This window comes from Anneissia japonica, unplaced genomic scaffold (genome assembly GCF_011630105.1).
Source record: "Anneissia japonica isolate Jap-2015-1 unplaced genomic scaffold, ASM1163010v1 scaffold5280_len750649_cov202, whole genome shotgun sequence".
Classification (NCBI taxonomy): domain Eukaryota; kingdom Metazoa; phylum Echinodermata; class Crinoidea; order Comatulida; family Comatulidae; genus Anneissia; species Anneissia japonica.
In genome coordinates, this window is record NW_022703058.1 from 643,278 (window position 1) to 664,302 (window position 21,025).

A 21,025-nucleotide genomic window follows, 5' to 3' on the forward strand; every position below is an offset into this window, starting at 1 on the left:
TCAGTGCTAAACTGTTCCTATTTACAAAATAACAATGGGCTAAAACATGTCTTGTATTTCGATGTATTTACCATTCTTTTTGGATCTTTAATATTACTGTTTTCCCAAAAATCTAATTTGATACAAATTAAAATTAATAATCTGTATTTTTTTTCTTGCAGATTGAGAGATGAATTTGACAGAGGTGTAGTGTCCATAAAAACAAAAACAAAAAAAATACAGGGGAGAATTAACACAGCATTCGAATGCATGCTGTCAACTGCTATCAGTGGTTATGAAAACATCTGATGAAAACTGATTTTATCTTTATTATTATATATAAACAGCTACATTTTATTTTAGAAATTTAAATAATAGAAGTTTATAAGTTTTCAAGATATGAAAAAAAGAAATCTGTGGGAATCAATCTTCAATAAGTATTTTACAGAACATAATACACTGTTCTCTTTACTTTTATGTATGCAAAGATGAAATAACTTGAAATGTTACTTAATGCTTAACATAGGAAAATGTTAACAGAATATTTAATTACTTATCAGTATTTTAAGATAAGCTTTCTAAAGGAGAAATTTTTTCTGGATTTTTGGGGCTCACTTGAGTTATTTTTTTATGGATATATGTACGGCAAAGAAATTAATCGTATTCATATTAATAACTGCCATTCCCCCAGGATAAAAGTTGTTAGATTTTGAACTTTGGTCATTCAATAGATTGAGTTCAAAGTTATTTAAGCTTAATTTATTCATTAATTTATTCCTATCATTTAGAACAACTCTGTTGTTAATAGGCTGGGCTATGCTGCAATATGATTTATTTATTCTCTACTTCAAAATACCATAACCCAGGTGACACGAGTGAGATTGAGTGAGAAAGGAAAGTGCAATAACTTGTTCCATGTACTAACTAGAAATCTAGAAATAGCTTAGCATTAGAATTTAGATCACAGAGTGCTGGTAGTATACTATCAAACACCAAACACATTCATTTGATAACATCATATATTACTTATGTTGAAATATTCATATATATAATATAATATATATATATATGATATATATATATATATATTATATATATCTGTTTTATATATATATGTGTATGTATATATGTGTGTATATATATATATATATGTATATATGTACATTTATATATGTATATATATAAATATATATATTATTTTAGAGTATGTATACACAGGATTATAGCTGGGAAATGTTAATTTCTCAGCCTAATCAGGGCTAATTATTCAAGCCTAATTGTACCACAAGTGCTTGTCGTAATTCTTCAATCTATTCTTGCATAAAACAGATAAACTCATATAAGAAAGTATAATACATACTCCAAGTATTGAAATACACGCCATCATATTTCAATACTTGGAGTATGTATTATACTTTCTTATCTGAGATTAATCAGTGGACCTTTCGGTTTTTACAGATAAACTCAAAACCATATTGTATTGTATACCTACCAGCTTACTCATCTCTGTATTTACTTCCTTCAAACCTATCATTCCAGTTTGTGAGTTGAATATATTATAAAATATTACAAAATGTTTTGGGCAAATTAAAATTTCCATGAAAAAACAAAAATACCAATTTTAAAAAGTATTCCAAGGATGTATTCAATTATTTAATTTACTATAATGCATTTTAACTTATTATTACATACAGAATTTATTTGCTTTAAAAGACATTACATAATATGTGTCATAGCTAATGATGCAGAATCTGGGATTGAATTTAATTTCAAAGGTTAGTTTAGCCAACTAACCTGAGAATTTGTACATAGCTTTACAAGTCCTAGATTGTGCTCTAGAGGAAATGAAATGGTTGAACTATCACAAGGGTTAGGTCTACCTATTTGTAACTTGCATTTTTTTCCTGTACACAGGTAATTGTCCATGCTTTCTAAACAGTTTGTTTTATACAATTTCCATGAATGCAAAAGCAATAAGATTTTTTTTAAAGAAATTTTGACATTCTGTGATCAGTTTTGCAAAAATCTAAATGTGAACGAAACCATTGTAAATGAAATTTCTTTTATTCAGTTTGACATTTAGTGACTTTGATTCACATGAATTTTCTTGTTAAATATGTGTACACAACTACAGCACCTGTTTAATTTTCATCAAGAATGCTATAAGAACTTATAAATTTATATGTTTTATCGAATACTGATAGAAATGTAAAATATAAAAATAGGAATATACATAATTGTATTCAAATATTACAGTAGTTTTTTTTATTTATCTAATATACTATACTACGTTAGCATTCTATTGTTTTCTTTAAAGATACAGTTGAACTTGCCTAAGTCGAATCTAAAATGGCATTGGAAAAATTTGTCAACTTAAATTAATGGAAGCAAAACAATTTGGCATGTAAAATAAGATCAACTTAGAAAATAGTCCAGTTAAGGCAAAGTCGACTTAGGCAAGTTTAACTTTATATCTTCTCTTATGAGCTAATACTTGAACAATGAAATTCAATATCTATTTGCTTACTTTGTATATTAAGTAAGTTGTTAAATTTCAAAGATTAGATCAAGAAAATATTTCCTTGCCAATTAATAGTACTACTCTTATATTTACATAGCCTAAAATTAGCTATCTGTGAATTTATGGACTTGGCAATTAGTAACTTAAAATTCTTTCAATTCAATATTTATTTGAATTGTTTTATCAGACAATTATCTTTAAGCTTTAGTTTCCTTGTGGTAGTTCTTGCCAACATGTAAAAAAAAAACCATTGAATTATTTAATTTCCTTTGAGCATGCTACTCCCCATTTGTACATATTTACGAACATATAAAAGCTAGCACTAGTAGATTATAAGAATATAGTTGTCATTAAGACAAAATGTAGAAATATACCAGGCATATTAATGATATTTAAGGGGAAAATCATAGTTAAGAAATAGATAATGTCATATGTTAGATTCTCAAAGGTCAGCTATAGATCTTTTTACTAACATCCCATTAATTTTTTCATGATCTAAAGATTTATCTTTGTGAAGAATCATGTTTCAATTATATTTTACATTGTAAATTTAAGTTTAAAACTTGATCTCCGGTCAAGATTTAAAGGGAAGCATGGTAGTAAGTAGATCGTTAAAAATTAGCCTGGTTATCGCGGCTTTGTTACTTAATGCTTGCCCACTGAAAGCTTGATTCAATTAGCTACCCTGCTTCATGTTAAACTTATCAGGGAATTTTGAGCATTTTACTCCAGAGAGGGCTCTTCAGTTTGCATAAAACTCCTGTACAAATTTTTATCAACCGTTAATAATAAAAAAAATTAGTATACAGAAATCAGAGACAAAAGTTTATTTTTGGAACAAGTGGAATTGTACAGCTAATTGTTTTTCCAATATTTGAGTTTGGTTTGATGACGGTAGTGTGTAAATGGTCATATTGTACTCAATGTGTTTGGAGTGTCATAAAGTCTGTAGTAGCTATGGTGGATGTCAAATTTTAATATGTACAGATATGGTATATACTTCACTATAAACATCTCTTCACCTATGATTTCATTGCAATAACAATGTCATTATTAATTAAAGTAAAATAAATATTGAATTAATTTTTTTAGTTTGTATTTGATATCCAAGAATTAAAAAAGTTGACCTCAAAAGCAATTGCTTGACCATACTAGCATGACGTTTCACCAGTGGCAAGAATTTATGCCAACATGGGGTAGGCAGCTTAAGTGTGTTTTTATTTAAGGTACTGAAATGTATAGGTGAAATGAAATATATATGTTGTATATTTATTACACACACAGTTAATTCCTAAATATATGGTTGGTTGTGTGCACAGTGTTTGTACTGCTAGTTTGTGTGGATGTAACTTATGTGCATTGATTCCAATCAGGTTTCTTCACATAGTTTATAAAAAGAAACATCATCTGATTGTTGGAAAAGTTTGGTGAAGTTGGTCATGCTCACTCTCTGTACTTCTTTTATGTTCAACATTTAATTGTTTTGTACAGATGGAAAGACCTATACAGATTTTGATACTCTACTTTTTTAAATGCTTACAATGTGTTTTAACGAACTGAAAAGCCCTCTTCTTATGTTTTGCTCAAATCTATATAGAAAGGAATTTGAAATATTATAGAAGATTATAAAAAAAATATGTAGAATTAAGTAGCTACTAAATAGAAAGAATGTTGATAAGTTATGATTATCATATTGAAAGATAAAGCACAAATGAAAGAAGGTATAAGAATGAAGATGCATAAATGGAAAGATAAATAATGAAATGAACATGAGAAGAATGTCAGGAATGATACTGCAATAAATGCACGCAAGAAAAGTGTGTGTTGTCGTTTTTGTTTTCTTGTAGATTGCTTAGCCTCAGCTAACATTATTACGTTATAACGTTACAGTTTGGTGTTGAAAATGTTATTTTGAGAACCATAGATACATCATTTCACAACTAAATAAAGTTTGAACGTTCCTGCAACGTTTTGCGAACGTTATTTTGTACCATACCTAACCTATAAAAACATTTTGTGTTTGCAGAAGACAAAAATATTGGTCTATAGAAAATCTGCTTAAGGCTGACAATTGAAGGTTCCAAGTTATTTTAATAAGAAAGCAACTCTGTGACCAGCAGTTGCCAAAGTATCAGGCCCTATATTTTTACTCTTAATTTGAATATTCTAGTTAATTTCAATATATATATTACATATGCATATGACATGTGACCAATGTGTGATTTGAATTTAATCCCTATATCACATATTTTATTTTTAAATTGATTTTTGGTTACAAGAAAATATTTAAATTAATTGTTTGAAAAATATTTTTTTTCGAAAAGATGAATCCAACTTAAAATAATGGAGGACTATAATTCTATCCATTAGAGGATGAATATTGAGGTAGGCCAACGAGCCAGCATGAATAGCCCATACAATTTAATTTCCAATATTTGCAGTTTTTAAACAATGGAAAGAACTAACCCTTATTAGAGTTGAGGTTTCAGTTTTAAATTTAAGATGACGATTAGTAATTTTTTACTTACAATAATGAGACTTGATAGAATCACATGGTAATTTTAATGTGGAATCATGGACTGCCACAATGGAAAATAATACAGTACTGACAAAAATTAATTTGTGAGTTTGCACAGATGTGAGGATGCATTATTTAAATTGTTGAGACCTATTCACATCATCTGTGGTTACATTATATTGGCAACCAGTTGATAGCGGAGAATGAATAGGATGTCTTCCCGAGATGGCTTACAAGTAAGCATTTAATATAATAATATGCCTATTGGATTTTGCAACATTTATGGCAGGTATATAGGCCTGGGATTAATATACTATAAGGAAGAAAACAATAGAATATTAAACTAATACAGATTATGAAGATTTTACATGGATTGGAACGCACCTTTTTGGAAGTAAATTTTGTGTTCATTTAATATTTCGAATTATCTGACATCAAGCAGACATTGATTAAATAATTGAACAATACAATATTAATTTAAAGCATCAACTTAGTACATTGGCCTCATTATAGGCTACGTTCTTATATTTGACGTTGTCCGTAAACATAATAGTTCGCTTACAAAATAAATATTCCTCCCTGTAGTAGTACCTAAACTTTAAAGAAGTTTTTAGGTGTCCAATTATAAATGTGCAAAACGAGTGTGTGGTTGGTCCTTTTATGTGGGCACCTGGGCAGACTGTTTCATTTTATTGAAAGGGGAGTTCATATTTTGATATGTAACATGGCTTTTACAACTTTTTAAAATATTTTATTCAGCTAAAGCTGCTGTTTCTGAATAAAAAGAACACATTTTATAAAAATAATAACCACTAATCTGAACATAGGATTAAATAATGTGACTGTAAACTCTGCTGATATTTCACATCTTACACCCCCTACTATGGATGGGTATTTCAACACAGTCTGAGCATGGAGAAATCTGAGCTAGCTGCCAGCGCGTGCATACTTGCATGCAGTGCAGTGTGATGATCATTTAGTTATTTTGGTTTGTTTACAGTTAACAAGAGAAGGTGGTATTGTTTACTTTGCTTTCGGGGTATGAGTAAGTGAGTTTTTCCCCTGTGTCTACCTATATCTAGGTTAGGTCATGGATGCACCATAAATATTAACATTAGAGTCAATTAAGCCATCCATGAAGCATGTGGCTGGTGCGGTGGTGGTTAGGTACTGCCTTCCCTGAACTAGCCCATTTCTCTGGCGGAAAGCCAAGCTAGGCCTACCCTCTAGGCTAGAAAGAAGAAGTAGCAGTACTAGTTAGTAGTAGAGTGGGCCTAGGCCTAGTAGTAGTTTGGCAGTCATAGTAGGCTAGGCCAGCATCTGTTAGCAAGCAGTACAGTAGGCCTACGCCTATGCTAGGAAACCGTGTGAGTTGTTTTGAATACAGAATAAGTTTGCTGGTTGGGGATCCAGGACTGTTTTGGTAGGCCTAGTGGGTGAGACTGACTGAGACAGTGACGTCTGAGGGAGGGAGTGGAATCTATGGTACGAGAGGAAAGGTTTTGAGGTACATCCCTTACCTATTGTGGTATAGTTTTAGCCCTTTTAATCACTTACCAAAATGGTTCCACACTTGATTGATCATTATATATTATTATTATTATTATTATTATTATTATTATTATTATTATCATTATAATTATCGGTATCATTATCATTTGTTATCATTATCATTTTATTGTCGTCATATGTGTGCAGAATCTAAGACATGCATGGTGTTGGCCTAGAACTATATAATAAAATGTAATTACACAGATGCTCGATGGAGCACAATGCAATGCTCAATAATAAATTAAAAACAAAACAGATTGTTGATATCAAAAAGAAATACCTGTACCTGGATATTTTTTTAAAGATGTACCAGTATTGATCCCTTTCAACATCCAATTATCTTTTGACGAAACTAGTGTCATGAACAACAGCTCTTTATAACATCGTATTGTTTTTATGGTGATTAATGTAAATTGCACATGATTAAAATGTGAGACTGTTGTTCAAGAATATCATAGACTGTTTTCATGTCAATTTTTATGTCATTTTTAAAATAATTTGTCATTAAAAACCTTTCAAGATGATCTTTTTGTCTTCTCTGCTCAAAATGCAAAGTAAAGTTCTGTATTTTATGCATTAAAAAGAATATATAATAAATTTTGTTGCATTATATTAGACAACATATTTTATATTTATCTCAAGAAAGATAACTTTTTACTATCTCCTCTTCCACAGTAGATCAATATGGCTGCAGCCGCAGTGAAAGGTAGTGTTCCTGAGAAGCTGGAGTTCGTGTGGAGCCTAGCTGCACTTGGCTCTCAAACAGCGTTTGACACTGGCGAACTAAAATTCATATTCAGTCAAAACACGGGGCAGCCTGCCCACCAATATTTGAGAAACAAATGGTTTTCTTCTACTAATTTTGAAAAAGTGAGTAACATTTGCATCAAAGTTTGCTAGTGCAATTAAATAATGTTTGTACTTTGGTGTAAAATGCCTAGCCATAACCCTGATATTTATGTTTTGATCCTTCTATACTCTCAATACTATACAGTATTGAGAGTATTTGGTACATTGGACTCCAAGTCAAATTTACCAGTTTTTAATGAATATTTATATAGCTTTTGAGAATTTATTGGACTTATAGAAGTTGCTGGTCTATTCTTGATATGGATATATCACAAATCAAACCCAAAATGCAATGTTTTAATCCAAGCAGTAACTGATACTACAACAAGCCACAAAACATATGTTTATGTTGATTGACTTTGGATACGGGCATATGCAGTTCAAACTACAAATTGGCTTATTCAATCAAGACTAACAAATCGGTTTGCAGATTTAGATTATTAAAATTACATTCTGGCTAATGTCTTTCTCGTGGTGACTCAATACATACAAAGCTGTCAAATTGATATTTTCTTAAAGTGTGGAGAAAATGCTCAACTTGATAATTTGTAATTTCTATGAAAGTTTTGTGAAAATGTCTGACTGAAGTAATATCTAAAAAATGTTCAATGTTCTCATTATCAATTAAGTTGTCAGCATTCAACATGAGACAGATGACAAAATAATTCATTTTTTTAGATTTGCGTAATCTTTTAATACAATCCTTAATTTCAAACAAGAAGGGAAATGCTTGATACACATACATGTTAGTTGGTGAGAGACATATTTTCTTGTTTAAATTTTCAATAATAATTTACCAAGTACTTGACATTAGCATAACACATTGTATATGTTGAATATATCGAAAGTCGTAAATCAAACAAGAACATTATGGAATAATTATTTGTATGGCAAACTTTTATTCAGTTTTTCAATCCTTTGACTTTGTCTAATATTATCTAATTTGAATGAGACAAGGAATATCAGACAAAATCAGACAAAAGTATTTTTCAGAACAATAGTCTAAAGATTCATTAAATTTTATAAGGGCTAAAAATCTTGAATCATCATCAGGGACTGTGTTCAATTATTTTAAAATCACATTCAAGAAATATTTGTTTTTCAATGTGTGTGAATATCACAGGATTTTGTCAGTTGCCTTGTTTATTCTAGAATCTTATGATTTTGTGATCTAATTGCATGTTATACTATAGTTAGTAATTATTAGTCAATTTGAATTGTTCCATTTTATATGTCTTGCACAATGTTCTTCAGGTCAGTGTATACTGATTTAGGGATCATCTACTAATGGTTGTAATGGTAATGGTAGGATATTTGTAGAGCGCTTTCCACAATAAAATCGTCTGACAGTGTCAGACCATGAATCATGATGAAAAGCATAAAAATGAATAAATAAATAAAATAAACAAACAAAGGAGAGTGTTTTTTCAACAACAAAAAAATAGGTAAAATTTTTTTCATAATTGCATTGCTTGGGAATTATCTCTCCATTTCATGCCACCCTCATTTGGCCATAGTTATTACAAATAATTTTCAGTCAACAGAAATTTCAATTTACTTAAGTTTTTTTTTTTTTTGTTTTTTTGGGGGGGGGGTTAAGGTTTCGGGGTGGAGGGATAAAAGGAGACACTGAAATAGACAAATTGCAATTTAGCTGAGCTAGATCATATTAAAGAAATGCTAACTTCAAGGTAGAGAACGTCATGCTACATGTTGCACCAAGATTTAGTGGTAAAGACTATGTTATTATTTGTAAAATTTGAACTTTTTTTTTCTAGCCTGAACTTTCAACAACAGGGCTACTCGCATTCTCTGTGATGGCAGCATCAAAGGGTGCCCGGCAGCTGCGAGACAGTCTTCAGGTTGCTTTGACGATAATAACTGCAAAAGATCATGAACGTTACTTCCAACGAATTCCTGCATTAACTCAACATCGAACAATGTTCAGAGCATATGTTGATTTCTGCCTTAAATTTATTAATGTTTGTGACTCTAAGACTGGAGCATTAAATCAGGATATAGAAGTAGTTATGGTGTGGAGTCGGTTATTGGAGCCTTTAGGGGAGATGCTGAACATGGCATTTAAAGGTGAGAGGTAACTTGCATTTTCCAAATGCAAATTGACTTCCTTGTTACTAGTATAAAACATTGAAAAAGACCATCAAGACAAATTAAAATATAAAGTGGCACAAAATGATATAAATATGAAGAAGCCATGTCTACGTGTTTTTGGAAACATACAATATAATATAGCGTAACAGTAATGAAACTCAAAAACGTAAGATGTTGACTTTAAAAACACTATAATTTATTGGACGAATATTTCGGCTACTCCTGTGTCTTTGTCAACGCTTTGGATAAAACGTTTGTATATATAGATGGTTTAGTCCTCATGAAAAATGCTTTATTTTTGAGCTGGATTGCACATGGTATGATTGAATCTCTAAACCTACTTGTTCTAATAAATGAGTTTTTAATCTACCGGATGTGTTGTGATTCAAATTAAAGTAATTTACACAGTAAATAAATACAGTACTGTAAGTGTAATCAAGTTGCTGATTTAACCAAACAGAACAGATTATATATGGTCAATGGGAATACCTTACTATAAACAAATAATTCATAAAATTATGTTATTATATGTTTTTTAGTTTACTGTAATTCTTCCTAATTTAATATTCTTCCTACCTTCCTTTATACAATGTAGAATATCATTTGAAGAAACATGACTATAAATTAATATAAATAATATTAATAAAAGTTTGTTCAATTTTAAGCACAAAGGTCAAGGATATGCCAAATAACAAACTTAATCACTTTTCTAACTGGCGATACCTTCACAAGGCAAACATGTACACAAGGTGCTTTACTATAGACCAAATCTCATTATGAGGCCTTCTGAAGGGAATTGTTTTGGTCTTTAGAAAAAATCCTGTTACTGTGACAGGGTTGAACCCACGACACTAGGATTGGAAGGCAAGCACCTTAACCACCGCTATTCACTCCAATATAAAAAAAACAGCAACATTAATGTGGAGTATTGTAGGATATGCAAAATATATATAATCCTATAAGCAAGCATTAGAGAAAAAATAGTTACATATTTTGGTGCATAAACACACTTCAGTAAGATAATCTGGAATCTTTTATATTTTGAATCTACAAAATATATTTTTTTTTGCCAATATCTAATGTGATAATGAGTCAGCTGAATACTAGTAACTAGAAAACATATGTTTTTATCTTGAATATTTTGATTGAATCAGAAAACCTTTAAATCAACGATTGAATCAGAAAACCTTTAAATCAACAAGATGGATAGTACCAGCAGAAATTACTACTGCTGGTTTATATCTGAATCTATTTATTCAAAACTCTTTTCATTGCTGTTGTTGAACTTAGTCATGTCAATGTAAACAAACTAATAAAATGACCTGTAGTGCAATATTTAGATTTCTATGCAATTATGTACTGAAAACCATCAGATTTTAGTACTTTAATATTGGCACACATAGAGGGCTTGCCATGCCAAAACCAGCATCTATGGCCAAAACAAGAAAATTTACTTTTTAATATATTTATATATTTCACATCATAAGCTTTAAAATGATAGATCATTTACTAGAATTGACTTTTTATTGCCAAAGAGTAAAAGTATTACAGCTTCTCTGCATTAAGTATACAATACTGCCACTTTCTTATGCTAATTACTCAGTTTAACATTTAGTGACAGTATGCTAATTTTGGGATGGCAAGCCTCATGTAGTGCTGGTCGTCTCTCAAAAATGACCAACGCACTGCATTCTCTGAAATACTGTAGGTCTTCCAAATCTGCTGAATACATACAGTATACCTAAAAGGCTCTTTTAAATTGTACTTTCTTTATATTCAGATCACACACAGAACACAAACAGCCAATGGCTAATGAACATCCCTAAACCACACAACTTTGAGAACATCATAGAAAGATTGAAGACTTTAGTAGCAGATGGAATTTATGAGCAATTTTATTGCTATGATTTTGATGGAGATCAGAGATTCCAGAGTGGAGTACAACAGATCTTGTCACGGCTGGCTGGGAAACAAGAAGCTGGACAACAGCAAAGTCAAGACCTCTTGCTACAAGCTAAGCTGTTCTACTTCTCAAGGTGATCAAATAATGTTTATAATACATTTTCAGGGATGATTTTAAGTTTTGAAAGATTACACAAATTTTGATAATGTTTTTCATTTATTTTGCCTACATTAAATACAGTTAGTTGTGGTAGGGGAATTTTTCTAGAGGATTCAATGTAGAGGCATCCTTTTTCAATCCAGAAGAAACAACATACAGTACAAGCAAAAAGCAAATACAAAACAAACTAAAATGTCACAAATACTGGCCCGGGGGACTCCAACAGTGAACCTAATCACTTTTCATGGGATGTCCCAAGCAGCAATCCTTGTTGAGGGATTCATGGGAGAAGGCGACCATATGGAGGTTTTCATGTTAGTGGGCATCCTTGTTGAGGGATTCATGGTAGAGGCATCATTATTGTGTTGTGTGGAAGCGGTTTGGCGCAGCAGAAACGGTTTGGTTTTCCCACCTCGAGGTCGGGGTTACAATCCCCCGCTGTCCATTTCGCTTGTGTCCTTGAGCAAGGAACTTTATCTAATTGCTTCTCTCCACCCAGGAGTATAAATGGGTACTTGGTTGGGTTGCTTGCTCTTGCACCAAGATGGCAGTAACACTTGTGGACCCAATGACCAGGGAAAAACTTACAGCGCTTCGTATCTGTAAAGAAAGGTGTTTTATAAATGACCAGATAAGAGAAGATTAGATTAGATTGTTAGGGGATTCATGTTAGAGGGCCTCCTTGTTGAGGGATTCATGGTAGAGGTCCTCTTGTAAAATATAGCAGTTAAGATTCACTGTGGTGTCAGCTGATTCTACCTAAGTGATCAGTTTTGGTGACAAATGAAATGCTGATACACTTCTATACTGGTGACAGCACCAGTCATCAATCATCTGATCAGAATCCTCTAATCAGGTTTGGTGACGGCATCATGAATGGTGATGTCACCGAAACTGATACTTATCAGACCTTATTAGGTAGAATCGGGTGGTGTTGTAATATGAGTTATATAGCTTTTTTTGTTTATTCTTTCCCGTAGATTTTTTCATGAGATTGGACTGCAAGGATATGAGACATGGCTAAAAGAAAAGTGCATTGAAACTTATGATACTATTCCTCAAAATGAGGAGACAGATGAAGAAAATGAGGACATAATAAAGGACACCGATAAGGAGGATGACGAACATGTAGAAGAGGTAGCAATAACTGAAAGTGACACACAAGAATCTGAAGAGAATGAAGATGAAAAGGATGAAGCTACTGAAAGTGATGAGATAGATTCTGAAAATGACATAAATATTAATACAGAGATGATCCCTGAATTAGAACCAGAAACAATGATACTCACTGATGAAGAAAAAGTCAAGAAAATGGGAGATGCAGAACAACAGCAGCTATCTTCCTCTGCACTTGTTACAGCAGGGGGAGCAAATACAGATGTTGGAATTGAACTTTCTTCTGTTGCCTCAGGCATCACCAGGAACACTTCTTCAGAGACATCAGTGGCACGTGAAAGCAGTTTAAATACAAATTTCACAGTTGACCCCAAACAGGATGTTGCCATAGCAACAGGAGAGTCAAAGGATGAAGTTGGTACTAGTGAGTATCGACCGTCATTCATGCAAATACTACAATTAGTACAAGATGGTAAAGAAATTCCTGGAGTAGAGAAACTGGTCATAGAACCAACAAACAATTCTCCTACAGAGTCTAAGATGGAGCTTACTGCAAAACCATGGCAACATTAATCATGTGACCATTAAAATTATTTGTGCCTATTATTTTTGATTGAGTATGAAGTACAGTAATGTTTTGAGTATGAGAGTTGTGAATGGAGTATGCTTAAAGTGCTTCTCCTGAACTGCAATTGTAATGATCCATGAATGACAGCCAATTAAAAATACAATACTCACGACGTTTAATTTTCTACCAAGAATAGAAGAATGAATACAGCTTGAGAATAATTACGATGATCAGTTCATGGGAGACAACTTTAAGCTACTTTATATGATTATGTGCAATTGATTCAAAGTATTTATCTGATTTGACTGAAGAAATTAAAATAAACTGTATCTGACACAGTGACTACTGTATAACCATAAACTTGCTAAATAACCAAAGTATTAAAAATTATTCAAGAATATTATCACTAAAAGTGAACAAGACCAAATGCCAAAAATAACACAATATTTAGTTTTAAAATAATATAAAATGGCAATATAGCAAAATACAATTGAAAACAACATTGAGTGGCAAGCTGAATAAGGATACTGTATGCCTAGCCTCTCTAGGATTTGGCCTGGAGAGGTTTGGCCTGTCTAGCAGTAGACTGAATTAGTCACCAACACAAAGTGGTTACAGTGGGTATGACATCAAAACAAACCACTAATTGGTAGTATTTTCACACAATAATAAGCCTCCTCTCGAATAAATTTTGACAGTTTTAAGACTCCTCAAACGTATTTATTCGTAAATTTTATCGTAAAATAACTATCAAAAACCTTGGTAAATATTTAATAAACGTCAGAATTTTGACCCGTTAGATTTGAAATGAAGTGAAATAAACTGATGGAAAACACAGGCCTAGACTAAAGAGTCATACAAACAACGTTCTTCTGACTCATTGGCCATCGTAGTAAAAAAACGTCTTATTCTACAATTCAGCAATTGCAACAAAATGACTAGGTGACAGCATTTAAGCTCAATGTGTACCTCTAAATGTACAGAGATTGTCTTAGTCAGCACTGGATGTGGCAAGTTTCGCGAGTGATTGTCCTAGGCTCCCTAGAAGTCTCTCAAAACACTTCATATTTTTAGTCTGAATCGAAATGTAAGTCAAATCAACCTTAGACTCATGAATCTATGAATCATTCAAAATGTATACATTGTTATAAAAAGTATCTTCTATGCTATCTTCATTACATTTTAGACGATTTAACATACACCATTTTCGACTCCACTCAATGCGTATAGCATGGGAGACTTTGGCAAGGTAAACAACTTTAATACCCACTTGGTGAAAATGTGATGCATCATATTTGGTGACTAATTCGCTCTGTTGGATATATTGTAACAATAAAGTGTAAATAGACTATAATAAAATATGGTTTTTATCTACATATCTTTTTAAGAGGCCTAATGATTCGATTTTGCATAGGTTTTTGAAACCAGTTTAAGTATCCATTTGGATGGACATTACAAATACAACTGGAATGAATTAATTTTGTTTCAAGACACTGTCTTGTCTGTATGGTTGTGGCACTATAAGCATGGGACAAAACAATTTAGATTTTAGTCGCTGTCCAATTACAGGGTGTATAAATGCTTATGTATAATGTTGCTACTGCTATTATAATACTCATTGGTATAATTTTTCATCATGTTGCAGTTTAATATTTCATATGCTCATTTAAATAGCATGTAGCAGTCACCTTTTAGAGGAATGAACAGAACTATATGTCAACAAATATAAAAGGGAGAACAACATTGATTATGATACTCATAACTAAAAGGAGGTTTAAATTGCTGTAATAAATTATACTGATCACTAATTAACAGTGTTGTATGCAATGGCGGACTGGGATTCATACATAGTAGTAGGTACTTGTTTAGTAACTAAATGAAAGGCATTTGTGCAAGAATAGTGAGAGGGTGGGGGTTTAACTGGATGAGCACTCACACTTTGACACTTCAAGTGAGAGACTATTCAATACCACTTCTAAGCACTTCAAACACATATTTATTTGCAGTGTAATTTTTTTTTTTTATTTTAATTTTTTCTACTAAATATGATACCCAACCCCAGAGGCATATTGGTCTGTGACGAATTTAAAGATATACTGTACCAATGTGCCACTGGTTGTATTAGAGGACTCAAAGATAAAACAAAATATATTCTCTCTTGACCTTCCGTCTAGCTGGAAGGGCCACCTTTATAAAGATTTTTGAAATAAATGTTTTGAGTTGTCCTTGGTACAAAAAAAGCAGTCCTCAGACTTTTTTAGATCTTTTGTTTGTTGTGCTCGGAAAACTCAGTTTAAAAAAAGAAATATTATCAGACTAAGATATAACTACTTTGATTTTATTATGTAAAGTATATATTATGTATAACAATGTGTTATTTACTGTAATAAATCATGAATATTATACAAGTTGTAGCATTTGTTTGTGTGAACTTTCTGGTTGATGAGGAAGCTGAACTAATACACATAAACAAAATATCAATTCAATATTTAAATTGGTTACTTAATTTAATCCTTTTATATGAGCATTTTAATCACAGGACACTGATGCCCAACAATCCGCTGCTGTACACACCTGCTCAGCAAGAGGGCATTAGAATTTGCAGTTGTGTAGGAGCAAATAAAGGTGGGTCGGGCGTTGCTCAAAATCATTCCAAAGTGATCCAAGGAGCAAAGGCCTCAAAATATATGACAATTTAGGAGTTTGAAAGGCTTATTTCATCGGATTTTAGAGTCTACTAATATGAACTACTATTTTTTTTTCTCCACGATGGGGGAGGGCAGATCTCCCCGACAGGGGGCCTGCCCCTCCCCCTATTTGTGTTAACTATTCATCACTATAGTAATGAATTTAATTAAATTGCAATTTATTTTTATTTTAAATTGCGACTATCTTTGGCAAGGAATGTTGTCTCTTTGGGGAAACTCTAGCACCACAAGTGGAAGTCATCTTTCTCCGGGGAGGAATACTTCATCCCTTTCAACCCGACCAATACTCACTGCATCCTACGGGCCTGCAACTGTGTTGAATAAAGTTGACATGAATAAATGATAGCCGTCGGAAACATTTTGCAAGTGATCCTGCTGGCATATAGCACGTGCATACTTTACAAAAATGAATGCCCTCACTTTAAAATGGTGATAAATTTTTATTGCAATACTTAAGGCCAGCTTGACCATTAATAGGCCTATCGATTCCATCGGAGTCGTTTTCTTTTAAAAAGTCGATTCTTATCCTACAATCATAAACATAATCTTAATTATCATCATCACTGCCATTAACATCATCATCATTCCCACCAATACCATTATACCATTATTATCGTCATCATCATCATAATCATCAACATCATCATAATCATCCAGGAGCAGATTTAGGAAGAAAAGAAAGGAAGGAAAAGAAAAAAAGTGATCGCCCAAAGTGTCCCAGAGGTTATTTTCGGGCGTCTAGAACACCAAGGGTAGTGTTATTTCGATCGGCTCCACTTTCGCCCCCCCCCCCCCCCCTTCCGACATATGTTCGGACATCTCTGGATCAGCTCCTGTCATTAACATCATCAACATCATAAAAATCCATCACCAGTATTCAGTATTATCATCATCTTCACCATCCTCATCATCATAAAGGAATAGCACTTTACAAAACTATTAATGAATTGTTTTTGATACCACTCCAGGTGGCGTTTTACATATAAACATAACTCAATGGAGTTCTAAGACTACGAAGGAGACTTTTAATAACAAAATAACGTGAGTACAGTATTGAACATTTTGCGTCGTTAATTCAATAGTTAATTGGGAATTCTGTCATCATTCTATGGTTATTTATATTATATTTATATTTTGACTATTTAGGCAGCCGCCTTGAAGGCATTAACAATTTCCTCGACAGAAGCATGCACTGACATGGCTGCATTCTGTTCATACATACCAAATGAATCGCTAAAAGCAGCGTAACCACTGGGAAAAAATTCCCAAGACTGAGTCAAAAAAATTTCCAAGATAGCTTAAAAAATCCAAAAATTTGCAAAATATTACTATATATACATATACATAATACAAATTCATATTAAGTCGAAGTTTAAGGCTATTTCAATTAATTTTATACTGTACCGTACTGTACTGTACTGTAAAATAAACAGTGTCTGATTCATTTTTTTTTCAAATGAGTAGAATGTTATGAAGTTGGGGGAGGAGGGAAGATGTCTTATATCAATTGAAAAAATCATATCAATAAAAAATGCAATTGTCGTTATTATATTTGTATTACACATAAAATCTTCCAGCATATAAAACTCACAATTTAATATAAAAAATACTTCCATTTTCGGGGGGTGTAAGCTGGTAAGGGTAAAGTATTTTTGATGAATCTGCTTGAACTAAGACACAATGAAGAGCATTTGAAAAATATGAGAAGGTGCGATTTCCTGGCATCTAAGTGCAATATTCTTGCTCAACTATTTCAGCACTACGTACTTGTCTGAATAAAACGTCATTCTGCCTATGGGACACAAGAGTTTTAACTTTAAAATACACAATATTTTGGGAAAAGATGAAAATGTCTATAAACAACAGCCTTATCAGAAGAATTGAAAAAATATGCTAGGCCTCCAGTGGCTCTTTTATTTTGAACAAATGAACAGCCCTCATTCACAACTGTCAACTAAGGGGACGTGTTCGGCCATTAAAATTAGTTTATTTTGAAATTGTCTTCATTATAGAAAAAAATTCCATATCAGTCAAAAAATCCCAAGATTTAATGAAAAGTGTCATTAAAAATCCCAGGAATAGAATATAGCACTGGTATAATTTATATTTAATTGTAATTTTGTAACTTACTGACATATAATTATTCAATTGTAGAAGATGAAATCGTTTTGTTCAAGACAGGCAGTATATATTTTCTTGTTCACAATTCATTTTTCATCTTGCTTGCACATGTTCAGCATTGAATAAATTAAATCAATCAGCCAAAAAATATTGTATCATGAAAAATGTTTTGTATGAAGATATAGTTATAGTATTATGTTTATTGTTTGAATATTCTGTATTTATGAATCTATATTATTCATTTCTATCGAATGATACACTTTTTATTTACCCATGACAATCGAATGGTAACATAATGTGTTCACGCTATTGTGATCTAATAGGCCTACCCAATACAATGTATTTAATACTCCTCATCATTCCGTGGTATGATGACGCTATAAGCAATTAATATTAATATGATAATGCTGATATGATAACAGGTGTGAAGTACTATTTTGTTATATCAGCAGCATTGTCAATACATTGCGATAACTGAATACGATAATGTTCAGGTTGGGGTGCTCATTTATTTTCACTTATATATTATGTTTTGATGATATTCCGTTATAATTCTTTCTCTGTTTCTTAATCTTTCCTCAATATTTTTTTCTATTCCAGTGAGATAGACAAAGGAGCCAAAACTATCAGGAAAGAATATCCGGATTCGATCGTGAAAGGGCAACAGAACTTACCAATTATTCATAGATAGCCAAATATGTTGCCACCCATCAAGCTTCCTGCAAAACTTCTTGATATGAAATTAATTAAAATATAGTGTTAATTTTATTTTTAAAATATTTTCCTTCGGAAAAATCTCAAAAATAATGTTATCTATATGTATTAATTCATGTAGGCTTTGTCTATTAATATTGTGTTATTACTGCTAACAAATCTTAATAATAGAGAAAATAACCCGTTTGTTGTAAAGAATATATACATGTAAGATAATAAAAATATACCATTTTGAAGATTTAAATCAGGTCTATAGCTTTTGCCGGATGTACATGTAATATACAGTATATAAATATAAAATGTATACATATATCCCAACTTGATTTCAATGCTTGAAAATAAATATCAAATGGAATTATGCATTTCCTCTTACTTATTCAATGTCTGTGTTGACTGTCAGTAGCTAAAATATCCTTATAAGCTTAAACCAAAAGTAAGAATTGCTTTATCAATTTGCTACTTTGTATATAAAACTAGCAGTGAAATCTATGATATAGTCCTTTCGAGGACGCCCTCAACAAAAAAACATAAAACCGGAAAATTTGCTAATTTCTACTATTAAACTAGCAGTGAAATCTATGCTTTCGCGAGCACTCCCTCAACAAAATACATAAAACAGGAAATGACGTGGTTGCTAAGCAACAAGCTCATGCATATCATGAATATTCAGTAACACCTGTTCTAATTAGACTAACAATAAAATCTTTTTGGTCGATTTTGTCAAAACTGAGCTAAAAGTTTTTATTGTTAGTCTAATTAGCACAGGTGTTACTGAATATGCATGAGCTGTAGCCTAGCAACCGACGTCATTTCCTGTTTTATTAAATTCGACAGCACCTTGCTCTGATAATGTTCGTAATTTGTTGGTATCGTGTAATATATATATTTGGGAGTGTTAGTGTTTATAAGATATAGTAGCCTATAATAATGGTATATTCGATTCGAATTGATTATAATATAATTCGATTATATACTGAATAATATCATGAAATATATAATATTATTAGGGAGGTTTCGCAAGCTTACCAAAATGATAACGAATACGGTTACGTCATATTTTTTTCATATCATACAGTAGCATATCTGTCACAAAGTAGGAAATCCATGACTTTAAGTGAATCAACGATTATATTCAACTCGTATATGTATTGCTAAAAATGTTCTAAGAAGGAATATGACAATAATGAAGATGACGTATTCGTATTCGTTATCGTTTTCGTAAGATTGCGAAATCTCCCTATTATAAATGCAATTACGACAAAGGAAATACACACAATGATGTATTATAAATTACACAACTTTACTTTTATTTTTTACATACTCGGTATGTTACATCAGAACTATATAAACATAATAAATAAAACATAAAGGTTGTAGCTTTAGGCCTAATTATATTTCATTGTACAAGAAACATAATTTGCAAATTAAATTCAATTCCGATGATCCGGTGGTCTAAAACCTGATAGGCCTAAATATCCGGGCGCGATTATTTGTAGACCACAAAAATCCGGCTGTTGATAGTATATTGTGTTCCAACAATTCAATACACATCGTGTTTCGATGATAATGATTGTACATCGACCTTGCACTTCTTAATGGATCAGTAGATTTCATCTAAGACACTGAAATAAAAAAGATTGAACTAGTGAGAAATCATATCAACATATTTTCACTTTGACATCTGTGTTAAGTATAAATCTCGTAGATTAGAAACAGTTTTTGGAAACTTTAGACATTTATACTTTCATAAGGTATAGGAGTACAAATTTAGAAGATAAAATTGATTCATTGATTTAATACATTATGTAAAGTGTACATGTTAACAAAATGTAATTTTAATATGAGTGGGTGCGTACGCTCCCCACCGTTTTATACCCTAAATTGAATTTTTTTTTAGACAGTCGAAAATGTACTGAATATAATATTTTTTAAATTTTTTTGGTAATAAAGCAAATATTAAATCTTAACATTTTAACCATACTCTATCGGACCCCTGTATTGTCCTATAATAACAAAGCTGCAGTCCAACCTGCTCTTCCCCTTCACGGCATCAGGAGTTTTAAGTGACCGCTCCCCATTTGGTATGATCATAACACCATATAATATAAAAAGAGTTGTCGAACTGGGTATAGTCACTCTACAGACTTTCAATCGTAAGGACCGATATAATGTATTGAACAGTACGTTGCTTGACAATATTCATTTA

At 31.9% G+C, this 21,025-nt stretch overlaps 2 protein-coding genes across 16 annotated transcripts in view; both read left to right on the plus strand.

The window, feature by feature from the left end:
* LOC117104260 (CUGBP Elav-like family member 3-A) overlaps positions 1-4,320 on the plus strand; it is a 66,004-nt gene extending 61,684 nt beyond the window's left edge. For all 8 annotated transcript variants that reach the window (XR_004444720.1, XM_033244991.1, XM_033244990.1 and 5 more), the window contains one exon: positions 162-4,320. The gene's annotated coding sequence lies outside the window, so the exon portion shown is untranslated. The remainder of the gene's footprint in view (positions 1-161) is intronic.
* A 1,636-nt stretch (positions 4,321-5,956) lies between these two features.
* LOC117104274 lies at positions 5,957-15,692 on the plus strand. Of its 8 annotated transcripts, none has more exons than XM_033245016.1 (5): positions 5,957-6,063; positions 7,245-7,439; positions 9,197-9,506; positions 11,311-11,566; positions 12,573-15,692. In XM_033245016.1, exons 2-5 carry the CDS (start codon positions 7,254-7,256, stop codon positions 13,279-13,281), a joined length of 1,461 nt encoding a protein of 486 aa, XP_033100907.1. In that variant the 5' UTR covers positions 5,957-6,063; positions 7,245-7,253; the 3' UTR covers positions 13,282-15,692. The 8 variants fall into 8 exon arrangements, with proteins under 8 accessions (XP_033100907.1, XP_033100909.1, XP_033100908.1 ...); XM_033245018.1 differs by having other exon boundaries at positions 5,958-6,063; positions 7,248-7,439; XM_033245017.1 differs by having other exon boundaries at positions 5,961-6,067.
* The last annotated feature ends 5,333 nt before the right edge of the window (positions 15,693-21,025 follow it).

Coding starts and splice junctions, on each gene's coding strand:
- LOC117104274 (XM_033245016.1), top strand. CDS start 7,254: ATGGCTGCAGCCGCAGTGAAAGGTAGTGTTCCTGAGAAGCTGGAGTTC. Junction 7,440..9,196: donor CTTCTACTAATTTTGAAAAA/GTGAGTAACATT, acceptor TTTTTTTTCTAG/CCTGAACTTTCAACAACAGG. Junction 11,567..12,572: donor AAGCTGTTCTACTTCTCAAG/GTGATCAAATAA, acceptor TCTTTCCCGTAG/ATTTTTTCATGAGATTGGAC.